This window comes from Phalacrocorax aristotelis, chromosome 1 (assembly GCF_949628215.1).
Source record: "Phalacrocorax aristotelis chromosome 1, bGulAri2.1, whole genome shotgun sequence".
Lineage (NCBI taxonomy): Eukaryota > Metazoa > Chordata > Aves > Suliformes > Phalacrocoracidae > Phalacrocorax > Phalacrocorax aristotelis.
The window spans coordinates 83,989,058-84,012,071 of NC_134276.1; the positions used below are offsets into that span (position 1 = coordinate 83,989,058).

The 23,014-nt window shown below is 39.0% G+C and overlaps 1 protein-coding gene across 1 annotated transcript in view; it reads left to right on the forward strand.

Annotated features, from left to right (window-relative positions):
* The window catches only part of GLRA2 (glycine receptor alpha 2), a 128,525-nt gene that overhangs the window by 14,932 nt on the left and 90,579 nt on the right, over positions 1-23,014 (forward strand). The window contains exons 3-4 of the mRNA XM_075095888.1: positions 7,061-7,128; positions 14,207-14,430. Coding sequence (XP_074951989.1) covers positions 7,061-7,128; positions 14,207-14,430 — 292 coding nt within the window. The remainder of the gene's footprint in view (positions 1-7,060; positions 7,129-14,206; positions 14,431-23,014) is intronic.

A 23,014-nucleotide genomic window follows, 5' to 3' on the forward strand; every position in this document is an offset into this window, starting at 1 on the left:
TCTCTCTCTCTCGCATGTTTTGGGTAGGGCATGTTGTGTCTCCTCCGGTCTGTAAATTCTATTGTCATAAGTGGCATTGCTCACATATATTCCTCAGATATTCGGTAATATTTAGGCTCAGTGATATTAGTGAGAATGAGAGTCCCCAAAAGGGTTTAGACACTTAAATAGCTCTGCAGGTCTTGATCTGACTCTGTAAGTGCTTTCGTGGTTCTTAGCCTTATTCTGCTGAGAGTAAATATATCTTGATATCACAGAATATGATTCTGAGTCTCAGATGCAACAGTAAGCACCCAAAACCATTGCCACATTTCCACCAGGAGATATGGCATTCTCAGCGAGATACATTATTATATATGACAGATGAACTTTCCGAAGTTGTTGGTTTTAGCTTGATGAAGCAGAACAATTATTTTGTCTTCATTTGATTTTTTCCAGCAACTTGCATCAGTGCAAAGTACCATACAATTACTGCATTTCAGAGGTTCCTGAGATATCTGCCCATGTGGGGTTTTTTTTAGGCATTTGGAGGTGGGTTATTTTTGTTTGTGTAGTAGGCAGAATCGCCATCAATGAATAATGAAAGTGTTATAAGCATAATATTTTCTGTGATACGTTGCATTGGGGTGAATACTTCTAAAGAAGAAGGAATTCTCTGTTTACTGGGCATGATTACACTTAGGGAGTCAGGGTGATGCACTCCATCGAAATCCCGTAGAAAGACAACCTCATAAGTGAAAGGCATCGCTCCCCAAGAAGAAATGTCACCTTGATTTGTAAGCCTTAGAATAACTATGTTGTTCTGGTGTCATTAATTTTGCCTCCTGTGACTGATACATTTCCCTTGCTGTTAAAATTCTAATGAGGTGATGATGTTTAAATGGAGGAAAACATTGGTTTTGCCCAAAGGCAGAGCGATTGGGAAAGAAGAAGCCTTACCTAGGTAATTGAAATAAAGACTACCTGTGGTCTACCTCCTGCTTTCTTGCTACAACCCTAAGCAAACTTGCTAAATCATGTGAATTTTCTCATCAGAAGTTGGACTATGCATTATACAGATCCTTCAAAACAAATGTGCAAGCTGCACTGCTTCTGGAGTAGCTGCAGGATCCCAGTGGCTCAGAGGAACTTTTCTAGTGCATCAAAGCTGCCTTTCTCTCCCTGGCTCAATACACATGGTCCCTGGCCACAGGGCTGGCTGTGCTGCCTTTGATAGCCCTTCTCCCGTCCTTACCCTGCCTGCCTCACTCTGAGCAGGGAGGAAGCTAGGAGGATAAACAACTTGTTCCTGCCTAATGACCATGGCCAGCTGAGGTGTCCCAGAAGTAGTTCAGCCTTGCTGTCTGACTTACAGGGATGTGCCTGCAGGGCCATGAAGAGATGCATTGGAAAGCTCTTGAAGTGGTAACTCAGATACCTTTAGTACTGCAGCTGCAAAAACAGAGGCCTCCATGGAGGTTCACTCTGGTTTAGGTCTCATGAGGTCTGTGCTGGATGTTGACGGTTGTTCAGTCTGGTTGAGGAAAAATGCTTGCTGAAACCCCAGCTGCCTCCAGAACTGGCAATTAAAAAACCATCTCCAGCAAGCTCTGCTATCCTCCCCTACTGTCCTGGGATCTGTTACCAGTGCTCAGGTCAGTATGTGGATCGTTGTCCTGCCCTCACCCACATTTTGACTCTCTCCCTCATTTAAGCTCAGATGTGATATCCCTGCTCCTCAGATGAGGGGATGCCCAGGCACTGGTGGGATCACTGCCGCCTCACTTTGCCCCTTGCTCCTGTTCCTGGATCCCTGCTCTATCCCTATACTCAGACAGGATTGATTTTAGTCTTTTCAAACAGTCCTGATGCTTATCCTGCTCTCTGTGGTAAAGAGAGAAGGGCAGTTCAGTTCACCTTTCTCCCCTATATACAGGAAGAAATAAACCATCAAGATGGTTTATAAACCATCAAGATGGGAAAAGACTCCTTCCATTGACACATAGGCCAAAGTCAGAAGGTGGACCAAAAATATTATGTATAGAAAAAGACACAAGATTCTTCACAGATCTGTAAATATCTTGCGAATATTTTCACTTGCATTCCATGAGATGGTTCTGCCTCATTATCTCTCATTTTTGTTTCCACATCTCTCTGCTTTGCCCACAATTCTGAGTATGTGTACTGTATTTTAGTTTTCCTTACAAAAATCCCTTCATAAATACACATATCAAAGAAAATTGACAAATGCACAGGTATAATTTTAAATCTCTTGTATGATTATAACATTCCCACTAAGGACATTTTAGCTATATGGCTGAAATTAATATGAAGAAAAAAAGACTGCCAGATGCAGCCTGGAAACCATACACCAAAAAGGCAGAGTTGGGATGGATGTGAGAATACAGATATTATTAGCTGCAGTTAGGATGATCTCCAGGGCAAGAGTACAAGTAAATCTTCTCAAGATCCTACTGAATGAAGGAAGCTTTCAGGCTGTGCGCTATCAGTACTGAAGAATATTCCGCAAAATCTGTGGTTAGTAGCTGGACAGGGCTCAGTGTACTTCTTTCAGCACTCACCACTCAACATGGGGACTCCCCCACATGTTGGGATGGACTCACCACCTCTGGCAGCTGACAAGGAAAGGATTCACTCTCTAGCCAGGTGGTGGCAAGGACACAGCCACCTTTGGTACAGGAGCTATGAGGCAACACGCCACAGCAAATTCAGGCAATATTGAGTATCGCCAGGGTTTCTTGTGAGTAGGTGAGCAGATGAGTGCTGAGGACTTTCTTAAGTGCTAAGTGCCCCAAATTCATGGGAGGTGCATGAGACATTATAATGTCAGGGCTTTTCAGAAAGGCAGTGTATTGGAGAGTCCCATTGTCTGGCAGCAGCCCCAGCCCCCGGGAAGCAGGGAGAAGGGAGCTGCAGGGAAGAGAAGCGATATCTTAGCTGTTTGTCACAATACCAGATGTCTACTTTCTGGTGGATTTGAGCATTAGACACCTGTTTTGGCTTTGGGCTTTTTTGCCTGAGTCCTTTCAGGAAACATATATTTTCCTTATGACTTGAAAATCACTTTGATTATCCTGAATGTGCCTGAAAGGCACCTGGACTGTTACACTGTTGCATTGGAGGTGACAAAAGAAAAACCAGGGGGAAGAAGTGATTTCATTAAAAGTAAACTTTGCTTAATTTTTTAGAGGTAATGTCAACTCGCTTTAGATTTTAGGAAGTAAAGTCAAATTAAATGTTTCCATTGCCTTTGAAGAGTTCTAGATTATGTTCTCAAGCCTTGGATAAACTTCATAGAAGTTTACTGCTTTCATTTTAAATGAACTATTAGATGAGAGAATCTTTTAGGATGGAGTGTGTGAAATGTTCCATTGGAAAAAGTGATGTTGCGTGCCCTCTTTAAAGTGCACTTCCTTAAGATGTACAACACGTATACACCGCCTCCCCACTGGAATAATATCAACAGTAGAAAAAAAAATCAATTTAAAAAAAGAATAAAAGTATTGCAAACTTCAGTGCTCAGTTATTTTTTCTTATCTGCTTCATTTTGATAGTGTTTCCTATGCACATTTTAAAACCCCATCACTAGCAGATTGTCTTTAAGAGAAAGTTGGACTTATAGATTAGAATCTGTAAGTTATATGACCAAATGTCAGTTTTTAAGATCATATTACAAGTATCTTCTGTTCTCATTTGGTTGAAAATCTCGCATTACACTTTTGTTGTTTATAAACAAATATAAATGATCAGAAAAAAACTGAGTTGGTGATATGTAACCAATAAAGCTCTTTCTAGAAAACTCTGGTTTTTTTCTGGCAGTACTTAGGTTTATTGAGTTCTTATACTATTCTACATCTACAAGCAGAAGGCAAGCCAAAGACATTATACGACTGAGTAGTGAAATGGAGGGAGATATTTGCTTTATTTAAGATACAGGGGTCCAGCATGTATCTATTTAATGTACACCTGAACTACAGTCTGTGATGTGGTAGCTATTTCCTAACATAGGTAAGCCTATTCTCCTGACATAGATAAGCATATTTACTAGGTTCTGCTGACGCTCAGGAATTGAAAGCTGTGGTGCTCACATACAGCGGCTTTTGCAAGACAACACCATGAGATTAAAATAAAATTGACAAAGAGCATGGGAAGATGCCAAGGCACTCAATGTCTCCATCACCTCAGTCTTTACTGATAAAACTGGTCTTCAGGAATCCCATGCCCCTAAGACCTGTGGGAAAGTCCAGATCAAGGAAAACTCAGTGGAGAAGAATCAGGCTACAGAGCATTTAGGCAAACTGGACACAGCCAAGTTCACAGAACCACATAGGAAGTACCCACAAGTGGTGAGGGAGCTGGCTGATGGCATTGTGAGGCCATTCTTAATTATCTTTGAAAGGTCAATGTGACTGGAGGAGGTTCCTCATCGCAAGAAGAAAAATGTCACTCCTATCATCAAGAAGGACAAGGAGGAGGATCCAGGAGCTACAGGCTGGCCAGCCTTACCTCGAAGGCTGGAGCAAATCCTGCTTGAAGCCATTTCCAAACATAATGGACGGAAAGACGACTGGGGGTAGTCAGCATGGATTTATGAAGGGGAAATCATTCCTGACCTTGCTAATAGCCTTCTACGATGACGTGACTGGCTTTATGGATGAGGGGAGAGTAGTGGATGTTGTTTATCTCAACTTTAGCAAGGCTTTTGGTACTGTCTCTCACATCATACTCATAGACAAATTGTTGGACCAGACTAGCTAAATGGACAGTGAAGTACATGGAAAACTGGCTGAATTGCCATGCTCAAAGGGTTGTGATCAGCAGCACAAAGCCCAGCTATAGGCCTGTCACTACTGGTGTACTGTAGGGGTCGATACTGTGCCAATACTGTTTAACACCTTCGTTAATTACCTGGATGATGGGACAGAGTGCACCTAAACAAGTTTGCAGGAGATACAAGACTGGGAGAAATGGTTGATGCCCCAGAGGGTTGTGCTGCCATTCAGATGGACCTGAATAGGCTGCAGAAATGGGCCAACAGGAGCCTCATGATGTTCAGCAAGAGGAAATGCCGTCCTGCACCTGGGGAGGAACAATCTAGGAGATGCCCGGCTGGAATGCAGCTTTGCAGAAAAGGCCATGGGGGTCCTGGTGGACACCAAGTTGAACATGAGCCAGCAATATGTTCTTGCAATAAAGAAGGCCAATAGCCTTCTGGGCTGCATTAGGGAGAGCATTGCCAGCAAGTTGAGGGAGGACACGTTCACTCTGCTTAGCACTGGTGAGACACATCTGGAGTCCTGGGTCCACTCAGGACCTCGAACTCTGGGCTCCCCAGTACAAGAGAGACATGGATTTACTGGTATGGGCCTAGCAAAGGGTCATGAAGGTGATTAAAGGACTGGAGGATCTGTCATACAAGAGGTTGAGATTGCTGAGGCTATTCAGCCTGGAGAAGAGAAGGTTCAGGGAGATCTTACCCATGTGCATGAATAACTGATGGGAACTTCAGTAAAGAAGATGGACCCTGATTCTTCTCAGTGGTGCCCAGTTGCGGGACAAGAGGCAGTGGGCACAAACTGAAACACAGGACATTCTGTTACTGTGAGGGTGGCTCAGCACTGGCACAGGTTGCCCAGAGAAGCTCTGGAGTGTTCATCCCTGGGGATATTCAAAACCTGATGGGGCACAGGCCTGAGCAACCTGCTGTAGCTGATCCTGCTCTGGGACTAGGTGGACTAGGGGGACTGGGTGATGTCCAGAGGTTCTTTACAACTTCAGTGATTCAGTGATTCTGTTTGTTTAGATGTAGAGATATATGTTGAGCAAGATGACCAGCTAGTAGAAATATCATCAGGTAAAAAGGAAAAAAGTTATACTATGGAGGGAGAATGGCAGACTATTTGGCTTGTTTTAGCTTGGTGTTGAAAGTGAAAACACATTTACAACATAAAAAGGAAGCATTTTTTGAAAACAATTGCAAAAACTGAGTTGAACAACACACTTTGTTGGAATTTAACGGCTTCAAAACATATTACTGTTGTGGGTTTTCCTTCCAGAACCAACATGTTTGTTTCATTGAAGGTGGGTGAGCTAGCATTCAGGAAGCTGATAGCATACTGGGTTTCACTGGGCACGGTACTTTATCTTCCCATTTTTCAGAAAAGAAAGTAATAATATTTCCACCTTTTGTAAAGCAATTTCACATTATTTTTTAAGAAAAGAAAATTTATGTGATTAAAATAATAATAGGAAAAGAGGGAAAGAAAGTACTTGATACTCAATGCTTGTATCAACTTTTGTGTCACTGAAATTCAGGCATTTAACATTAATCCTTCTTGATTCAATTGAGAACCCCTGTTTATTTCATCATGCCCAAAAGAACTAGGAGGCTAATAGACAACTAATTAAATATTAAGTCCCCATTCATTCTGTTACACATCAGTGACCACTGAATAACAGGAAAGGAGGTGGGAGGGAAGAGATTACAAATATTTGTTTAATAAAATCTGTGTCAAGCCAGAACAGATATTACTAAAATATCTGTTTATGGCAAGGCAGACATCTCCAGACCAGGTACACAAAGAGCTGCTTGTCTAAGTGCATTTTCAGTGGCCTGGAGTCAATGTGAAAAGTGGCCCTTCCTGGGAATTTCAGTGGCAAGACTTTGCCTACAGCGTAGAATAGGCGTGAAGAGATAATATTTTCATTTTAAGTCTGAGAAGGAAGGAAGAGAGGAGTGGTTGCATATTCTAAAGCATATTCTGCGCTGGTACTGTGGATAAAGAAAAAGCTGTTATCCTCATGCCCTCACTCAACTCTTCTCTTAAATCCTTAAGTGCAAGGCCGTAGTTCTGTGTATTTATATAACAACTTCCAATGAAACGAGGTTAATTAAATTAGTGTTGGTGATAGTTTTCTTTTGATTGATATTTACATGCTCTGTTTGGGAAAACTCACTTTCTACTTGCTTTCAGCCGCATCTGTACCAGAATGTACGGAGGCTGAGGGATCTGTACTTTTGTTTCAATGTGTATTGCAACATTTTTATTGCATTCCACAGGTCCTCCAGTAAACGTTACTTGCAATATTTTTATCAACAGTTTTGGATCAGTCACAGAAACCACAATGGTAAGTGCTATGATGCCATTGGCAAGAGAACAACAATACTTAATATATGTCATGAACACAACCTGTCAATTTTTCTATTTATTGTTCAACTTGCAGGTCCTCCTGTAAATGTTACCTGCAACATATTTATCAACAGCTTTGGTTCAATAGCAGAAACTACAATGGTGAGTGGGACTGGTCATTGAAGCCATCTTGTGAAGGAGTGGGATGTGATGTAGAATAGAGATGCTCAGAATGTGGGGACATTTACTAAGTTATTAAACTGCTAAAAACCTACTAGCTGAATTAAAAAAAAATAAAATAACTATATAAAGAGATATATAAATTCTGAAACTCAACTACCAATTCTAAACATACATATGCAATGACTGCACCATAGCCTGTAGTGACTCTGATGGCAGCAACTATAGGTGTGTGCAAAACAGCTTTCTCAGGTTCTATTAGCACTAAAGAGGCAGAAGAATGGCTGGAGCTCAGCTGTGGGGCTCCCTGCCAAGTACTCCATATTTTGAGTGGGTCTTACACCACATGCTGTATTGCCTTTTGCGGCAGACTGTGCTGAAAGAGCTACCAGAACAGTCTTGTTTAGCTAAATCTTTGTGAATTGCAGCCACAGCAGTAACTGAAAAGAATGCATAACTTGGGTCACATGACTAAAACATATAGCTATAAGAAGACTTGGGTATTTTGAAGGTTAAATTGGTATTAGGAAATGATGGGATCCCCGCTGATCAAAATGTGAGTTTTGACTGAATCCAAAGAACGCTACTAGTCAGAAAAACAAGACCAAAATGAAAATGTCGAAGTTTTAATTTTGATATATCTAAAAATAAATAGTCCAATCTTTCATTTTAAGATGAGAGATTTCTTTTAAAAAATGGCAAAATTTAGGATTAACAAAATCAAGCTAAAAAAATGGAAATGAAAATTTTAGTCCAACTTTTTTCTTTTTGTTTGCCTAGAAGTTAATTTTTTTTTTCAATATTTTCTAAGAAAAATGAAAATAAAAAAAATTTTTTTTGGAGTCTGCTTAAAAAGATGCTGAGTTTTTAAATCTTTTTCAAACAACGAACAAAAATGATCAGTTATTTATTCAAGCATACATACACCTAACTACCGGGGCTTGTCCAGAGAGATATTTTTGATTACTTTCTTACAATAATGTGATAAACCCATAATAATTATCGGGTGCTCATATACAAGAAGTGGGTTAAACACGTTCTAGAAAGCGTCTAATGACAAATCCCAGCTTGACTTTGAACTCTTCAAGTCACAGCTGCCACAAAATAAACTAAGAATGGGTGCTTTCCCCTTCACTGACATTTTTCAGGAGTTATTTGCATTTCTTCAGGACACTGTGGACAGCTGTGGACACTTTTGAAGCAATTGCAATGTAGTTTCATAACTCTGTTTTCCAGGGGCTCGTACACAGCATCCAGGTCCTTCTGTATTTGCTGAAGACAGAGGCAATAAAGGTGTTTAGCATCCTGTAGGACTGAGTTCTTGGTAACTAGAAATGAACTTGCTACCCACAAAAAGACTTAAGGTATACCAAAGAATTATTTTTTTTGTAATGGGATAGATACTGCCTTGCAGATATTTAGCACAACTTAATTATTTAATATTCAAACACTTTATCTAAATTCCATTGTAATTTGTGCCAACAGTTTAGAAAGTGGTGCCTAAGGAACACAAATCTGCTCCTAAACATATTTATTTGAAAAGCACCCTGTTATTTAATGCTTTCTAGAGATACAGGACAAGTTATTGCTAAGTAGGTTGCTTTCTTAAATAGTGTGGGAATGACTGTGATGACAAGCTATGACATACAAAGCTATAAAATAAATAGAAAACTTAATACTTTAGAGTATGTAATATCTGAAATATTTTAAAAACACCTTAAAAGAAAACTAAAATAAATTTTTAAATGACAGGGGAACACATATCTTGATGTAATGTAATTATCAACAGACTTAATTTTCAGTTTTCTTATGTTCAAAGGATTCTGAAAAGATAGCTATGAATTTAGCCTTTTTTACCCAGCCATGTCTGTTGATTCTACTGTGTAGAGGCATCAGCATAGCATTAAGTAGCAAAAATCCTGCACGTCACTGGCTTTACAAGATGGCATTCAATGAAAATATTTGCACGACCTAATGCTGATTGCATTAATTAGACTCCTTCATTGCTTTGATTAAATCCCCTCATTGCATTTTACCTTCTATCAAATATGTTAATGTGCACCTTTCCAATGTTCATTAACACATTCTGCTGAAAACAGCCAAACATTCAAGTAGATGAAAACAAAGACTATTGGCTTTCTTATTTTGCTTTGTTCATAATATCTGCTGAAAGTGTGGAAAGATTTCTCTTAGATGCTGTTCAATGGTTTGATATTGATTTTCTTAATGCTGTCACTTCTTTAAGGCTAGTGTGACTAGTTTTAGGATGTTTTAAAACTGCTCTGTGAGGTGGACATCAATTACTGTTCCATCTACTTTGCCCTTCTGAAACAATGTAATCGTGTGGTAAAAACGTTGGTGTCATGTGATAAGAGTTTTGTTTGACTCCTAGGATTCATTTTATCCTGTAAAATGGTCTTGATGGTTTTGACATAAAATTAAAAGATTCTTTTAAAACCCTGGACTGTAAATTCACTAGAGACACTGCTTTCTCAGAGGACAGGAATGCTTAGTGAAACCATGTATATATACTGAAGGGACATTATCAGAATATAATTTGGACGATCTACAGTAGCTCATTGTAAACTTGGGAGATGAAAATTTGTTTAGAGAAGCTTTCGTTAGGAGAAATTGATATGGCAAACAGGATTACAGTCCGAGACATACTAAATTGAGTAAGGCAGGTTCTCAGTAACATCAGAAGGAGTAGCTTCTGCTTTCTGATTAGGATGATACCAAGATGAAATTCAACCCTGTGTGAAAAGCCAGCACAACTCTTATGTCCAGTATATTCTAAAAGCTAAAACCCTTCATTCAGAAATAAATCAGAATTTTGTGCTGGCTCTCTCGAAATGGGTGAATTCCATAGAGTCTTCATGAGTTTTGCTCCCAAAAATCTAGGGAAACAAAATGCATACATATTAGCCTCTCTGCACTATAATGTTCGTATAGGACAGTATCACAATTGATTCTTTTTTCTCCAAAAGAAATGTTTTTCTTCCATTTTAGAATGATGCATATTATACCAAAATAAAAATAGTTTAAAAAAAAGGGCCAGATCAGAGTCAAGATGCAATTGCTGGGAATTTTCTTCATTGATTCGCTTGTCTTTCATTTAAGCCCTAACATGCAAAGAAAGAGAAAAAGATGTTCCTGAGTAACTTCACTGAATCAAGCAGTTATGCCAGTAAGCTCTGTATCTATTTTTGGAAGCATTCACACATGCAGTATTCAGCAGAAAATTCACTGTACAGCATGACTGCGGATGGGTATCACAGATGAGTAATCTACATCAGGCTGGGCAGAGTCCCAAAGTGTTCAGATGTTCAGTGTTGCTAATGACCAGGATTTTTTAGCTATCAGCTGTAGGAGAAGCTAAGAGCAGTTTGTACATTGATGAGCTAATTGTTAATTACAGAAATGACTAACTGTGAGGACATTATTATTGTCGTTATGCCCTATAATCAACGACTGACACTATGCAGCAGGTTCTCTGTTGGGGTAAATCCATCCAACTCCAATTGAATTTTGAGCACTTATGTTAGCAGAAAAATTTGCTGTTCCTTTAAAAAATTTAAGAGTAATAAAGCTTGGCTGTGTCTGGCTGTATGATATTAGCTTCTCACTAGAAAAAAACATAATTACAAATCATCTTGTTAGTTCCTGATTAATTCACTGCATTGTTGCATTTAACTGCATAAAGGACTCTCACTGAAGCCATTGAGGACACCTTGCGTGCTTAGGTGCATAAGTAAACAAGTGCTTTTCTGTCACATGGCCTTAAAATAGATGATTAAACCACCACTTTTCAGTTAGCATTCATATTTAGGATTTGGAGAGAGAGAGTCGTCTCTTTGGCAAGCTCCTTCTATGCATGGAAGGCCAGCTAAATCTGGTGTTTGCCTCAGACATCTGATTCATTACCTGTGTGATCAATGCTGTTGGAGGGGAAGATGGGAGGAAGGCCAAGATCTAAGATGACCATCAGTTCAGAGACAGAAAATAGCACCAAAAATGGGGCAGAGCTCCCCAGCAACCCTTTGCCACAGCAGTGCCTGAGGCCGAAGGGACCCAGAGCTTTGCTGAAGTTCTGGGCAGTGAACCTGGTAGCCATGGGTTTGCTGAAAGGCCATTTCTCTCTAGATTCCCATAGAAGAAGCTAAATATATCTGTGGATGGACCCCCTGAATCTTCAGCTAAGTCTACTAAATAATCAGATGAATATTCCTTTAGTATGTTAGTATTACCCTGATCTTATGGCTTGAGAACAGAGGAAAACTGTTTATCTGAGTTGCCTTGAGCTACCACTGGCATCTGTGTTGCAAATGAGATTGAATCTTCAGGTCCACACTCCTTGTTCAGAGCAGTGGTGCTGTCAGGAAGGATTTGTGGAGCAGGTGTACTCATGGTCGTGTAGGAGTGCTTTACTACAGTCCGCCCACTTCTGCCCTCAGGAACTTGCAAGATACACACTGTAGTCTGCCCGAGCTCCATGTTGTGATACTATTCTCAGAAGAATTATTCTTCAGAAGATAGTTACAATGTTAGGAAAAGTAAATTCAAAATTCCACACACGATTAGGTCTGACTGTGTAAACACACATCCCTCTCAGCTGCTTATACTGCAAGCATAGGAGAAAAAAGTAATGATGGTTTTGTGATGTGCATGTTATATTATACTTCCATTTTTATTTAATATTAAAATACCCATACATACACATATATATGCAAAGCCTATCAGACATAAACAAAGGTTTCAGTGCTGTTTTGCTTCTAAAAACAAAGCGTGCAGGGAGAAAGCAATTCTAAGTGTATCAGTGTGATGGCTCTGATATATTTATGAAGGTACATATTGAAAAGATAGTGTAATCCAACTGGTATTATTTATGCTTTTGGTATAATATATATCATCATATGCAAGCTTTTCTATGAATAAGGATTTTTCAGACCGTTGTTTGTTATCTAAATCACCAACTACTGAAGTTTATGAAAGCACATTTATTTTTAGATATTTCAGAACAATTTACTGATTTGACTGATTTATGATTTCTGTGTCATGGGGGAGAAATCCCTCTGCTTTCCATAGACTTCACTGTATATCTTATTTCAAAGAAAAATCAAAGGCAGTTGCACAACTAGTTGTAGCAATTTTATTCTATCAGCAGTTGTTGATGACAGCTCCTGCCTTCTTTTCTGCAGAATGAAAATCAAGTGCTTTCCTGGCTTTATAACTAAAACTGTCCCATATAAACTTACAAGACACTTAGTTTCTAAGACCAAGAAACAAGGAAAAGTATGCTTAGGGTTACTGCATCCTCACAAGATGTGACAACATTTCATAAGCTCAGAACTGCAAATAACTATTTGATCTTTACCTGTATGAAACACCACCATCATAAATGTACAGTGGCTTGTGGGAAAAAAAATCATACAGGCTTTTGTAAGTATCTTTAATAAATGTGCTGTTCTTGAGACATCTCTCAGGTCTGTCTTGCTCTGATTAGTAGACATTCCTGTTTTAACTTGCATCTACCCAACAGCAAAATGAAAATGATAGAGAAAGCAAGAAAAATTGCATTCTTAGTGAGACTGTAAAGCATCGCCCTGTAGGGTTCAAAAACTGCCTCAGTTTGGTTGTCAGAAATATTCATCACCAACCCACTGAATGAAGGGTGGGAAATGCTGAAGCTTGGAGGGACATGTTCACAGAGTCTGCATATTGGGCAAGCTGCTTTCTGCAGCTCTCATCAGAGTGAGAATATTTATTTACGTTTCAAGGATGATAAGCTCTTGAGACTATGCAGTTCAGTGGCCCGACTAAACCCAGGTTAACTCATACATTTTCCAAGTCAAAAGCACAATGCTGCTGTTTTAAGGTACTTCTGTTACCATGAAGCAAATCTTAAATATGAGGGGTTTGTACAGTTGGAAGAATTATTTGCTAACATATTCCTTCAGATAATATAATTGATGTAAATGTTATTAAATATTTTCCTTTTAGAGGAAGAGTAGCTGTATTTCTAAGACAGTGTTCACAAGCAAGTTAAATGTAGTAATTTCAGGTAAATATGCTGTAATATCACGGAAAGCTGGAGGAGATGAAACTCTTATTTGCTGACTTCAGAAATTCAGGATAAGGAGAATAAACATTAATATCTTTCTGTTCCCTCCAGAGAGTTTAGACCCTAAAAGCTGTTTTCACACTCCCCTTTAATAGCCAGTTCTTGACACAGTGTTAATGTTGGTACTAAATGAACCTCTAAATAATTGCTGCCTTTCCCAGTTGTGACTAGCAGACCACTGAGCAGAAGAATGCAATTAGAAAATTTTTAATGGGATGCAGAGAGGGAGGAGTGAATGAAGGAACATACAGAGAAAAGCATACAGTAGCTAGAAAGAGGATGCAAACAGTAAATAAGAAGTGTTGATTTAATTTCTTCTATACAAATTCGGCTTCACTGGAATTAGCAACTATTGATAAGTACATTAGAAACAATTGATTTACATATTGGAAGCAATTTATTTATATTAGTAGTTTTATACAATCTTTGTTGAAATTGTATATATCTAGCTGCAATGCTTTTTGACTTTCTAAGTACTTCTGAGTAAATCCGTAACATTTGAAAGAGGGTTATATTTAATTTTGGATGTTGCAGTTAATATTTTTTCCATCACTGAAGTAATTTTGATTTGGAAAATGTACCAGTTGTGTTTGTTTGGTTCAATACAGCATTTAGACTGCTTTATTTTCAAATGATAACTCTTATATTCAAAGGATAACATAAATGTTTGCTGTAATGCTGGTACTGTAGTAAGTCTAAGAGCATAAAGAAAGCTAACGTGGGTTTCCAGTTTTGGTAAGTGGCTTAGTAACCTTTTCACATGGCATTTCTGTAGGACTACAGAGTGAACATTTTTTTGAGACAGCAGTGGAACGACTCACGTCTGGCTTACAGCGAATATCCTGATGATTCCTTGGATTTGGATCCTTCTATGTTGGACTCTATTTGGAAGCCAGATTTATTCTTTGCCAATGAGAAGGGAGCAAACTTCCATGATGTCACAACAGACAACAAGTTGCTGAGGATTTCTAAAACGGGAAAAGTCTTGTACAGTATCAGGTAAGCCAGTTAACTTTTTCTTTTTTCTCTTCATTCCCTTCTTTCCCCTCATCCCTGTTTTTCTGGATGTAACTAGGCTTACAGAACATAATGTGCATACTTTAATTTTTGTTGTCCCATGTGTACAACTGAAATGAGACTTAATCATAGCAGGGTAAAAAGAAATTTTGCCAACGTTCCTTTGCTAAGCTTTTACTTTTCACAAAATAGCCTATAAGTGGCACAGCAGTACTTCTTAGCCTTGTTGGAGACTTCAGGCTCTCTAATACTTTAATGGTACGCCTCACTAATTCCCATTAGTGTTAGTTCAAGTCACTCCTCTCACAAAGAGAGGAAATCAACTCTTCAGTAGTTTGTGGGTTGCAATTTAAAAGTAAAGGGGAATAGTGTTTTGAATGACTGTTCAACACCTAAAGTAAAAACATGCTTGAAATGCAATAAACTTGACATGTAAGTCACTGGGTAATCAGATGTATCTATTCGAATTTAAAAATAACTGGAACTACGGAAAGCATTTTTTAATACTAAGTGCATTGAAGTGTGTGTCATGTGACTGGATCTAGGCTGAATTAATAAACACTGACAAAACATGATTTGATATGACCTGATGAAATGGGACATATGCAGAGAATCAGAATTGCATCGCACAGGCATAAACAGCAGCAAATAATCTACAGTATTTATTTGACACTCAGCTTACTGTGCACCGTTAATTGTTTAATATAGGTAGTCAAAAATGCGTAACACTGTATTATCGCTCTTAAAATTGTTTAAAAAAAGTAATTATTGTGATTTATTTGTGCCTGGGAATGCTTCTCAGCTTTTGCCTTTCTTGCATTGTAGAAAGTAAACATGATAGTATTTGTTTAACCGGTTGTTTAGTGAATTTATTAATCTGTAAGCAAGATTAGTTTAGAAGGCAGTTGTTTCTAACTGGGCATTCTGTTTGTGGCCTGCATTTCCAGTAAGGAATTCTTATTGATCTAGGATCAGGACGTCTGTGTTTTTTAGGATGCTAAATAAATAAGTAATAACATGGAACTTCCTCCATTTATTTAATTCTAGTGGAGATTCCTTGATAAGACCTCAATAACATTTGGATTGATTAAGCAATGTAGAATGTAAACGTTTACTGAGAAAGGTTTCATATTGGTGTACCTGAACAGTTTGAGAAAAATAATAGGATACAAGGAAGAAATTAGTATTAGTAGAGTGATAAACATGCTGTCACTTACAAATACTTCATTTTTCACCCTGGGAAAGAAACGAATGCATCTGTTTGAATGACATCAGGCACCATCTTATTGGAGGAAACAGTGCAGTTGTGTGCTGTTCTGAATGCAGATGGATAATATTCCTGATGTTTGTCCATGTGGGAAAAGTAATATTTTGAGCTTTCATATCACATTTGTAAAATTCCCAAACCTAAGTGCAAATTAATCTGAAGCAAAGTAAGCAGTATTCCAACGGAGTACTAAGCAAAGCTCATTGTTTCTCATATGAATCGCACTGCAGTAAGAAAGGCTTACCTGGCACCTCTAGCACGGCACATTATTTTGAATGATACTTTACAGTGAAGAAATTTTTCCAGAGTATGGAAATTTGAAGTCAGAAGTAGTGAGAAAAACTTGTCTTTATTCTCGACATACTGAGCTAGATGCCTCTGTGTGTTACTGGTCGCTTTTAGTTGGGCTATGCAGAAAAAAACAGGAACATTTTAGTGATTTGTTTCGGTACATTGAAAATGTTATAATGCTGCCATTTTCACTACTGCACCACTAACACTTAGCCTGGCATCACGATATTTAACAATTAGCATTTAGGGTTCTGTAAATGTTTAAAGCACTTTACAAAGATGTCTGAGAAGTAGCAGTGTGGGCTGTTTTGTCATATTTCCAAATTTAATAAAATCAAGGACAAGTTAATCTCACATAAATATAAATTTCTTTCTGCATAAAATGGGTTTAGAACTGTTCCTGGTAATTAATGGGTAAGAAGCAAGTTGTGTGTATTATATGACAGTGGTATTCTTCTTCCCTGTGTAGTGCACCAAAACCATGGAAATATGCTAAGCAGGAGGCACAACTGGCTTATGCTGTTAAGTGCTCTCAGAGGCCAATCCTGCCCTTTCTGAAAAGAATTTGGAAAGTCACCTGGGACTAGATCTCTTGGTCCATATTTTACTAAAAGACACTTGTTGTAGAATCTTGGTTCTCAGATAAGTCATGGCAGGGTCAGTGAGGCTTTGACCCATGCATTAGCCCCACCACAGTGCTTAGCTCTGGGAGTTATCTCACCTCTTGTGGTAAGCCTGAGGCTCTTTGTCCTTCTTTCAGGAAGCGATAAGCCATTCTGCGTTTACTGGTGATGGTAGGCATGACATAGATTTCCATTACAGTTTACTTTACAATAATTAGTTATGATGCTCATGTTTGCAGACTCCTAGATCTATATTTAATTCCCTGGGAGTTGGTATATAGAAAATAAAGCCAGTTGTTGATGGTTGATGTACCCACCTATGAATCATATAAGTTTGGCAGTCTAAACCTGTATTTAGATATTTGCTGTATGCTCAAATGACTACCTTGGTATTTGTTTTGATCTCAGATACATGCTACATATGCTATATAGAACCTGAGGCTCGATAACTGGATAACTGGTCTAAACCTTTGGGTGCTGCAGAGAGAACTAGAACCTTGGGGTGGGGGGAGCTCAGCACTACTCAGTACCACAGATATATGCTATTGCCACTGGCGATGTATCAACAGCTTTTAGAGGTACATGTATTTTGAGAAGTCAGCAGTTACAGCAAAGTTATATTCAGCCAACAACTACGCTTTAGTCAAGATAAGTCTCAGTTGCACTCTTTGAGCTGCAAAACAGTTAAATAGCTGGAACTTTTATTTTAAAGCCCTCTGCAGAAAGCAGTCACCAAGAAGGGTTTATTATAGCACTGTTCAATAAAATTAGCTTAAGATGTGTATATTTTGTAAGCTGAAAAAATGAGAGTTAAAATCAGAAGCCACATAACGTCACCCCCCCAGATGCCTGTGACTCATCCACTCCCAACCCTTGAATGATCTCTTCATGAACTGGATTTTGTAGGGGTCAATGCACTTGGAAGGAGTGGCAGTGCTACGTGATAATACCAAGAAACCTGTTCCTGTCAGTCATGTTCTGTATGACATGTGGATTTTGCATTGTATACACTGCTGCACTAATTTTATGTTCCAGAGGTGAGGATTGTATCTTCTCTGGCCCATTGTGGACACCTGGGACATCAGGAAAATGTTAAATAACCTCACAGGAGGCCTTGTATTCTCTCTGAGCCACCCATTTGTGCTACCTGATTCCCACAAACACAGTTTGGACTGCCAGCCAGCTCAGAATATTAGCATCTGCCAAATAGCTTATTTTAGCAAAGTGATATGAAGTGGAATGGTTTTATTTAAGGTTTGGGGGGTTTTTTTGGTGGTTTTTTTTTCTTTTCCCCATTAATTGCCTCCCTCTCCTTTTAATATTTTCAGTGCAACTTAGCTGTATGAGCTTGATACAGAAGGTGATGTTAACTCAACTTTAATATTGATCTATGGCATTGAACCTAGAATATACTGGTCAGAAAGGTAAAGGGCCTGTAACTACCTGCTGCTCCAGAAAACACTCGCAATTGCCCTATAAGGTTGTTGAGCTGTACTCTGAAATGTAGTGCCAGTGCATTGAGCCAGAAGGAGACACAAAGCAGATTATTTAATATTTTTAAAATATACAAGGATTTTAGGAGGTGTTGCATAATTTGACAAGACAGCCTCTTGGAATCCTAGGGAGGAGATTTCTGCAAGCTCACAAATTATATTACTCCCCCCATTTTTGCTATTCCTGTTCAAAAAGCAGTGATATACCTAGAATGAATTTCCTTAAGTCTTTCAAAATACCTGTTTTTCTGTCTTCATTTGTCTGCATAGTGCAAGAAGCATCACAGTTATGTAGACAATTAGTTCTTCATGGTTTCAACTCTTGACCTAGATTTAACTGTTAGATGTTATTATGGATGAAGGCAGAGTGTCTACTATAGAGCAGTACTGTGCTGTTAGGGCACTATGAAACAGAAAATTCAAGCTATTAGATTGCTTTCTATTTGTGCAGCTGTTCTGGGAGTGATTACTAGCCCCTCCATTCGGCAACAAGTAGGTGACAGGATGAGTTGGCACATCCAAAAGCCCTTGCCTGCTTATGCAACCAAAGAGAAATATCTGTGAAAACAGCACATTTATTTGCAATGCTACCCCCTGTGCCAGCTGCCTTACTCAGGAGTTTCCTAAATCAACTCTTCCCAATGTGGCCATAGTGCTGAGTGACAGAGCACAGAGTCTACTTCCCCATGCACCCCCACCAACCCACACACCATTTTGAATTATGAGTTACGATTACCATGTCCCTCACGTAAATCATCAGAATAATATATAGCATTTTATAATTCAGTTTTTCTGAGTGAAACTTCTGTGTTTTGCAGTCTCCTCTGTACCTGTGTTCTTTGACCTGTGGGAATGAAATATAAAGCAGATTAAGGAAATACATAGGTAACACTGCTAGTCTCTCTGCAACAGATTATTCATAGGGAAAAGAGTCCATTATCCTTCTGAAATATTTTGACTTCAAATAAGATCAGATCTTAGATCTTTAGTGTGGCTATTACAGAATATGTTGCCATGTTACAGTGAAGTCAGGCATGCGTTTTCTAAAATAATTTTGGGGTAAATACCTTATCACCTATATGATAATGAAGCTCCATTTACCCTTGATGACATCGTTGTATGTAAATCGTCCATGGCATAGCACAGACTAGCCTAACAGTGGTAGGAAATGTTATGTTCTACAGCCCTGTGTGCATTCTGTTCTTTAATTTGATGGCTTCAATTTTATTTTACAATCTAATGTTGGGATTTAAGAGGATTTGGACTTTACTAGCAGCATTGTCTTTCCATGTGACAGATTAGCAGAGGGGGGAGTAGAGAGACTTCTTTCATGATCGACACGGCTGTTTACTATGTAGGAACCCCTCTCTCCAACCTCACACAATCATATTTATTACCTCAGCTCCAACCAGAATAATACTGATATTACCAAGGAGGGGATTTTCCCTTGGAAGTTAATCTTAATCAGCACAGGAACATTTTCATAGAAAATTGTTTAGTTCTTCCATTGGCAAAACCGTGCACTGTCCCATGCTCACTACCCTGATTTTCCAAAAGCATAAAATGTCTTTGTATACCTTAAAGTAACTTTTCCATGGTAAAGAAAAAAAAAAAAAAAGCATTCAAGAATAATCAGTGCAGTGCAGAAATACTAACTGAAATAGAGCACATATCTAAAGAAGTTTTGGGTTTGACAACTATTATATACTATAGGCAGAACACTTATAGACATTATATAAATAGTGCTAGAATCACTAGACTTTATTAAACTGCACAATGTTACTGGGACACAGTGACTTCCCAAATTGTGGCTGTGTGTTATGTGAATCCAGTGAGTTTGACAAATTTGTCTTCCCAGGGGCATGATTACAATAATAACAATGGTTTCAGAAGCTAAAAAATTGCAGCCTCTCGTGGGATAAGCAGCCGTTCTCATTATGGCTGAACCCAATGTCCTTGGATTATCATTAGCTGCCCACTTTTCACCCATCCTTTTTCTTTCCTTCTTGCCTTTACTCCTGCCTCTCCTTCCACCCCCACCCTCCTTCCTTTTGGGGTCTTTTAATTAAATGGCCTGAGAATCTTCACATCTTTTGTGGTAGTTTCCTAATACTGTTAACTGCACCCTCCCATCACCCACTCTTGTCTTTCTCACTCCCTCACAATTTAAAAATCCAGAGTGAGGATCTAGCCTTGGGTTTCCAATACCCTTATTTTTCTGTTGTATCTAAAGTATTGTTTTGCATAACAAATAATAAAAACTACTAAATAAAAATAAAGCCTAATACAGGTACTTCGTTATGCAACTAGCACAGCTATTGTCAAAACCCTATTGATCATCCTGCTTAAGGAAAGAATAATTTACATTTTAATGACACAAAATTAGTTGCTTTTTCACTTCATGAGGCATCTGTGGCAAAGCTGTGATAGGGACATTATACCTGAATGTGTACTGCCTTGCTTCTTCCTCTAATGCCATGCATGTCTCCAGCCGACACACAAGACCACTGGAGGTGAGGTAAATACAAACACAACAGAAGAGCTACTTAGGCTGAAGGACAATGCTGCCAGCAGAACAAATGGCTCTGAACTGTTCATAAGTAAGCCTAAAGTGGAATGTATAAAGTTTCTATCCATATACACCTTGAAATCCTAGAACAATATTCCAGCAGAAATGGTGGGGTGTGTGTTGGAACTAGGTATCACTAAATGAACCTTGATCATTTTTGAAAAGGATTAGATGATGTGACTGTGTGTGACAGCAGATGACAAGATCTGATGGCCCAGGATTTCTTTTTTACAGCCCTATATTCCTGTGTCTCAAATAAAAAGGAAGGCTTTGTTGTAAGTAAAAAAGTGGGAAATGCTGTTGGAGACCAATTTGTAAGCATAAAGTTGTTCTTGGCTGACAGGTTCAAAAGATATTGGTGGGTGGTTACTTCTGGATGTCCAAGCCAGTGGGATAGTTGCATAGCTGAGACACATGCCTGCGTACCTGCTCTCCTTAGGGGTAATGGCAATGCCTGTCCTTGATTGTTAGTGGCTCCATTTACCCATTGGACTTGCACTGGAGCAGTTAAAGGTTAGGTGTAAAATGATGTAGGTGTGGGAGCCCTTTCTAAATGGTACAAAGTACAAACCCCCATGCTTTGCTGGAACATGCTTCCAGGGACGAAGGTCTTTTGCCAATTGCATTGCAATACATGGCTTAGAACAGCAATGTCAGTATGCCAGGAGTAAAGAAACATAATACTAAACACACACTGCAGGAAAATTAAGATAGAAAACGACAGAGGAGAAAGCACAGATGAAATAATGTTCTTCATGGAAAGGAAACAGGTGGTTACCGAATGTAACTGTTACATGGAATCATACTTGAATTTAATTTCATAAATTTGCTTGAGCAATAATTGGAAAATAATTTGCTGGCAGTTCATGTGCTGGCATTGTGTATCTATAGACAATGATTGCATTACAATGAGAAGTGGGATGCCTGTAATGAGAAATCCACCACCCGCTCTGTGCCAGCTGCTGTGTCGTTAAGCTGCACATGAAGCAAAGCAAAGCACTGGAGGGAGCGAGAACACGCTTATAAACAGCAGTACGTGAAACTCCAACCTACACCTCGCATTTTGCCGTAGCAGAGGAGGCTCCACATCTCCTCTAAGCTTGACTTTGGCCTGTTCCCATCTGACAGAAATGAAGCTGCAGAACATGACAAATATTAGAGAGGAATTCCAGGACTCCTCAAAAATAAGGGAAAAAGCAGACAGTTTGACTGTTCCATTTAACAGGACAAAGCCTGGAGACTGTGAAAATTATCAGAATTGACATTCGAAATGATGAGTCAGGTCCCTGAAAAAATAATGAGGTGGACTACAGAATGAAAAGCCCTTTAAAAAAAGAGTATCACAGGGAAATTTTTTTTTTTTTGGCCTTCTGATACATGAACAGTGTGTGTGTGTCCTTTCAGGCACAAATCACCCAAGAGAGGGGGCTGGGAGGAATATAAGGAGATTTTAGATTCTCCTCCCTGTTTCAGTGCCACTAGTCTGAATGGCATTTGCTCCTGTCTCACGCAATGCTGTCATGGTTGCTGTGCAACTCCATCTCCCCTGCCAGTTTAATGGGGAACTTTGTCTGCTTGTGCTTAGATAATATTTTAATGTTATTTCAGCAGCTATAAGGATCAGGAATTTAATCTTCCGAAGAAAAATATATTGCTAAGAATATTTTTACCTTTATTGTCAGCTTGGACCTTTAAGAAAAATACCAGCTATGTTGCTATTTATGATAGCATCTTTAGAATTAGCAATACTTAAAAAAAAAACCAACTCCCACTTGTCTCACCAAACCCAACACTGCAGGCTTTGCCAGGTCTAAGACTTTTAATAAAAATGGCACATGGCCAGTGTTAGGAGTGACCATGGATCTACTACTTGTATTCTCGTATTTGCACCATAAAATCCTAGGTTGTGAAGTCTCCTGTCCCAACAGCTGAGCTGCAGATGGGTGTAGCTTGAAAGAAAGAAGGGATAAGAATAGAAACAAAATGTTATTTTTGATACCATGCCCGCTCATGGTGAGGAATTTGTTGCTATTCATGCTTATGAGGAGACAATCATGCTTTTTTTTTTGGAGGTAGAAGAGACGTGTACCCTTTTAAATTTTAAATTTCCAACAATACTTCTATACTTAACAGGAGGAGGCTGTTATTCTGTAGCCCACTCACAAACCACCTCACCTGCAAGGATAATTAATGTAAATTATATTCCCCTTGTCATCAGACACCTCTTATTGTGATCCACAGGGCCTTTCTCTTGTGGGATCAGTGTCCTTCTCCGGGGTGAGAGTTATCACTCACATCAAGGGACGTTTTGGGTGAGTGGCTA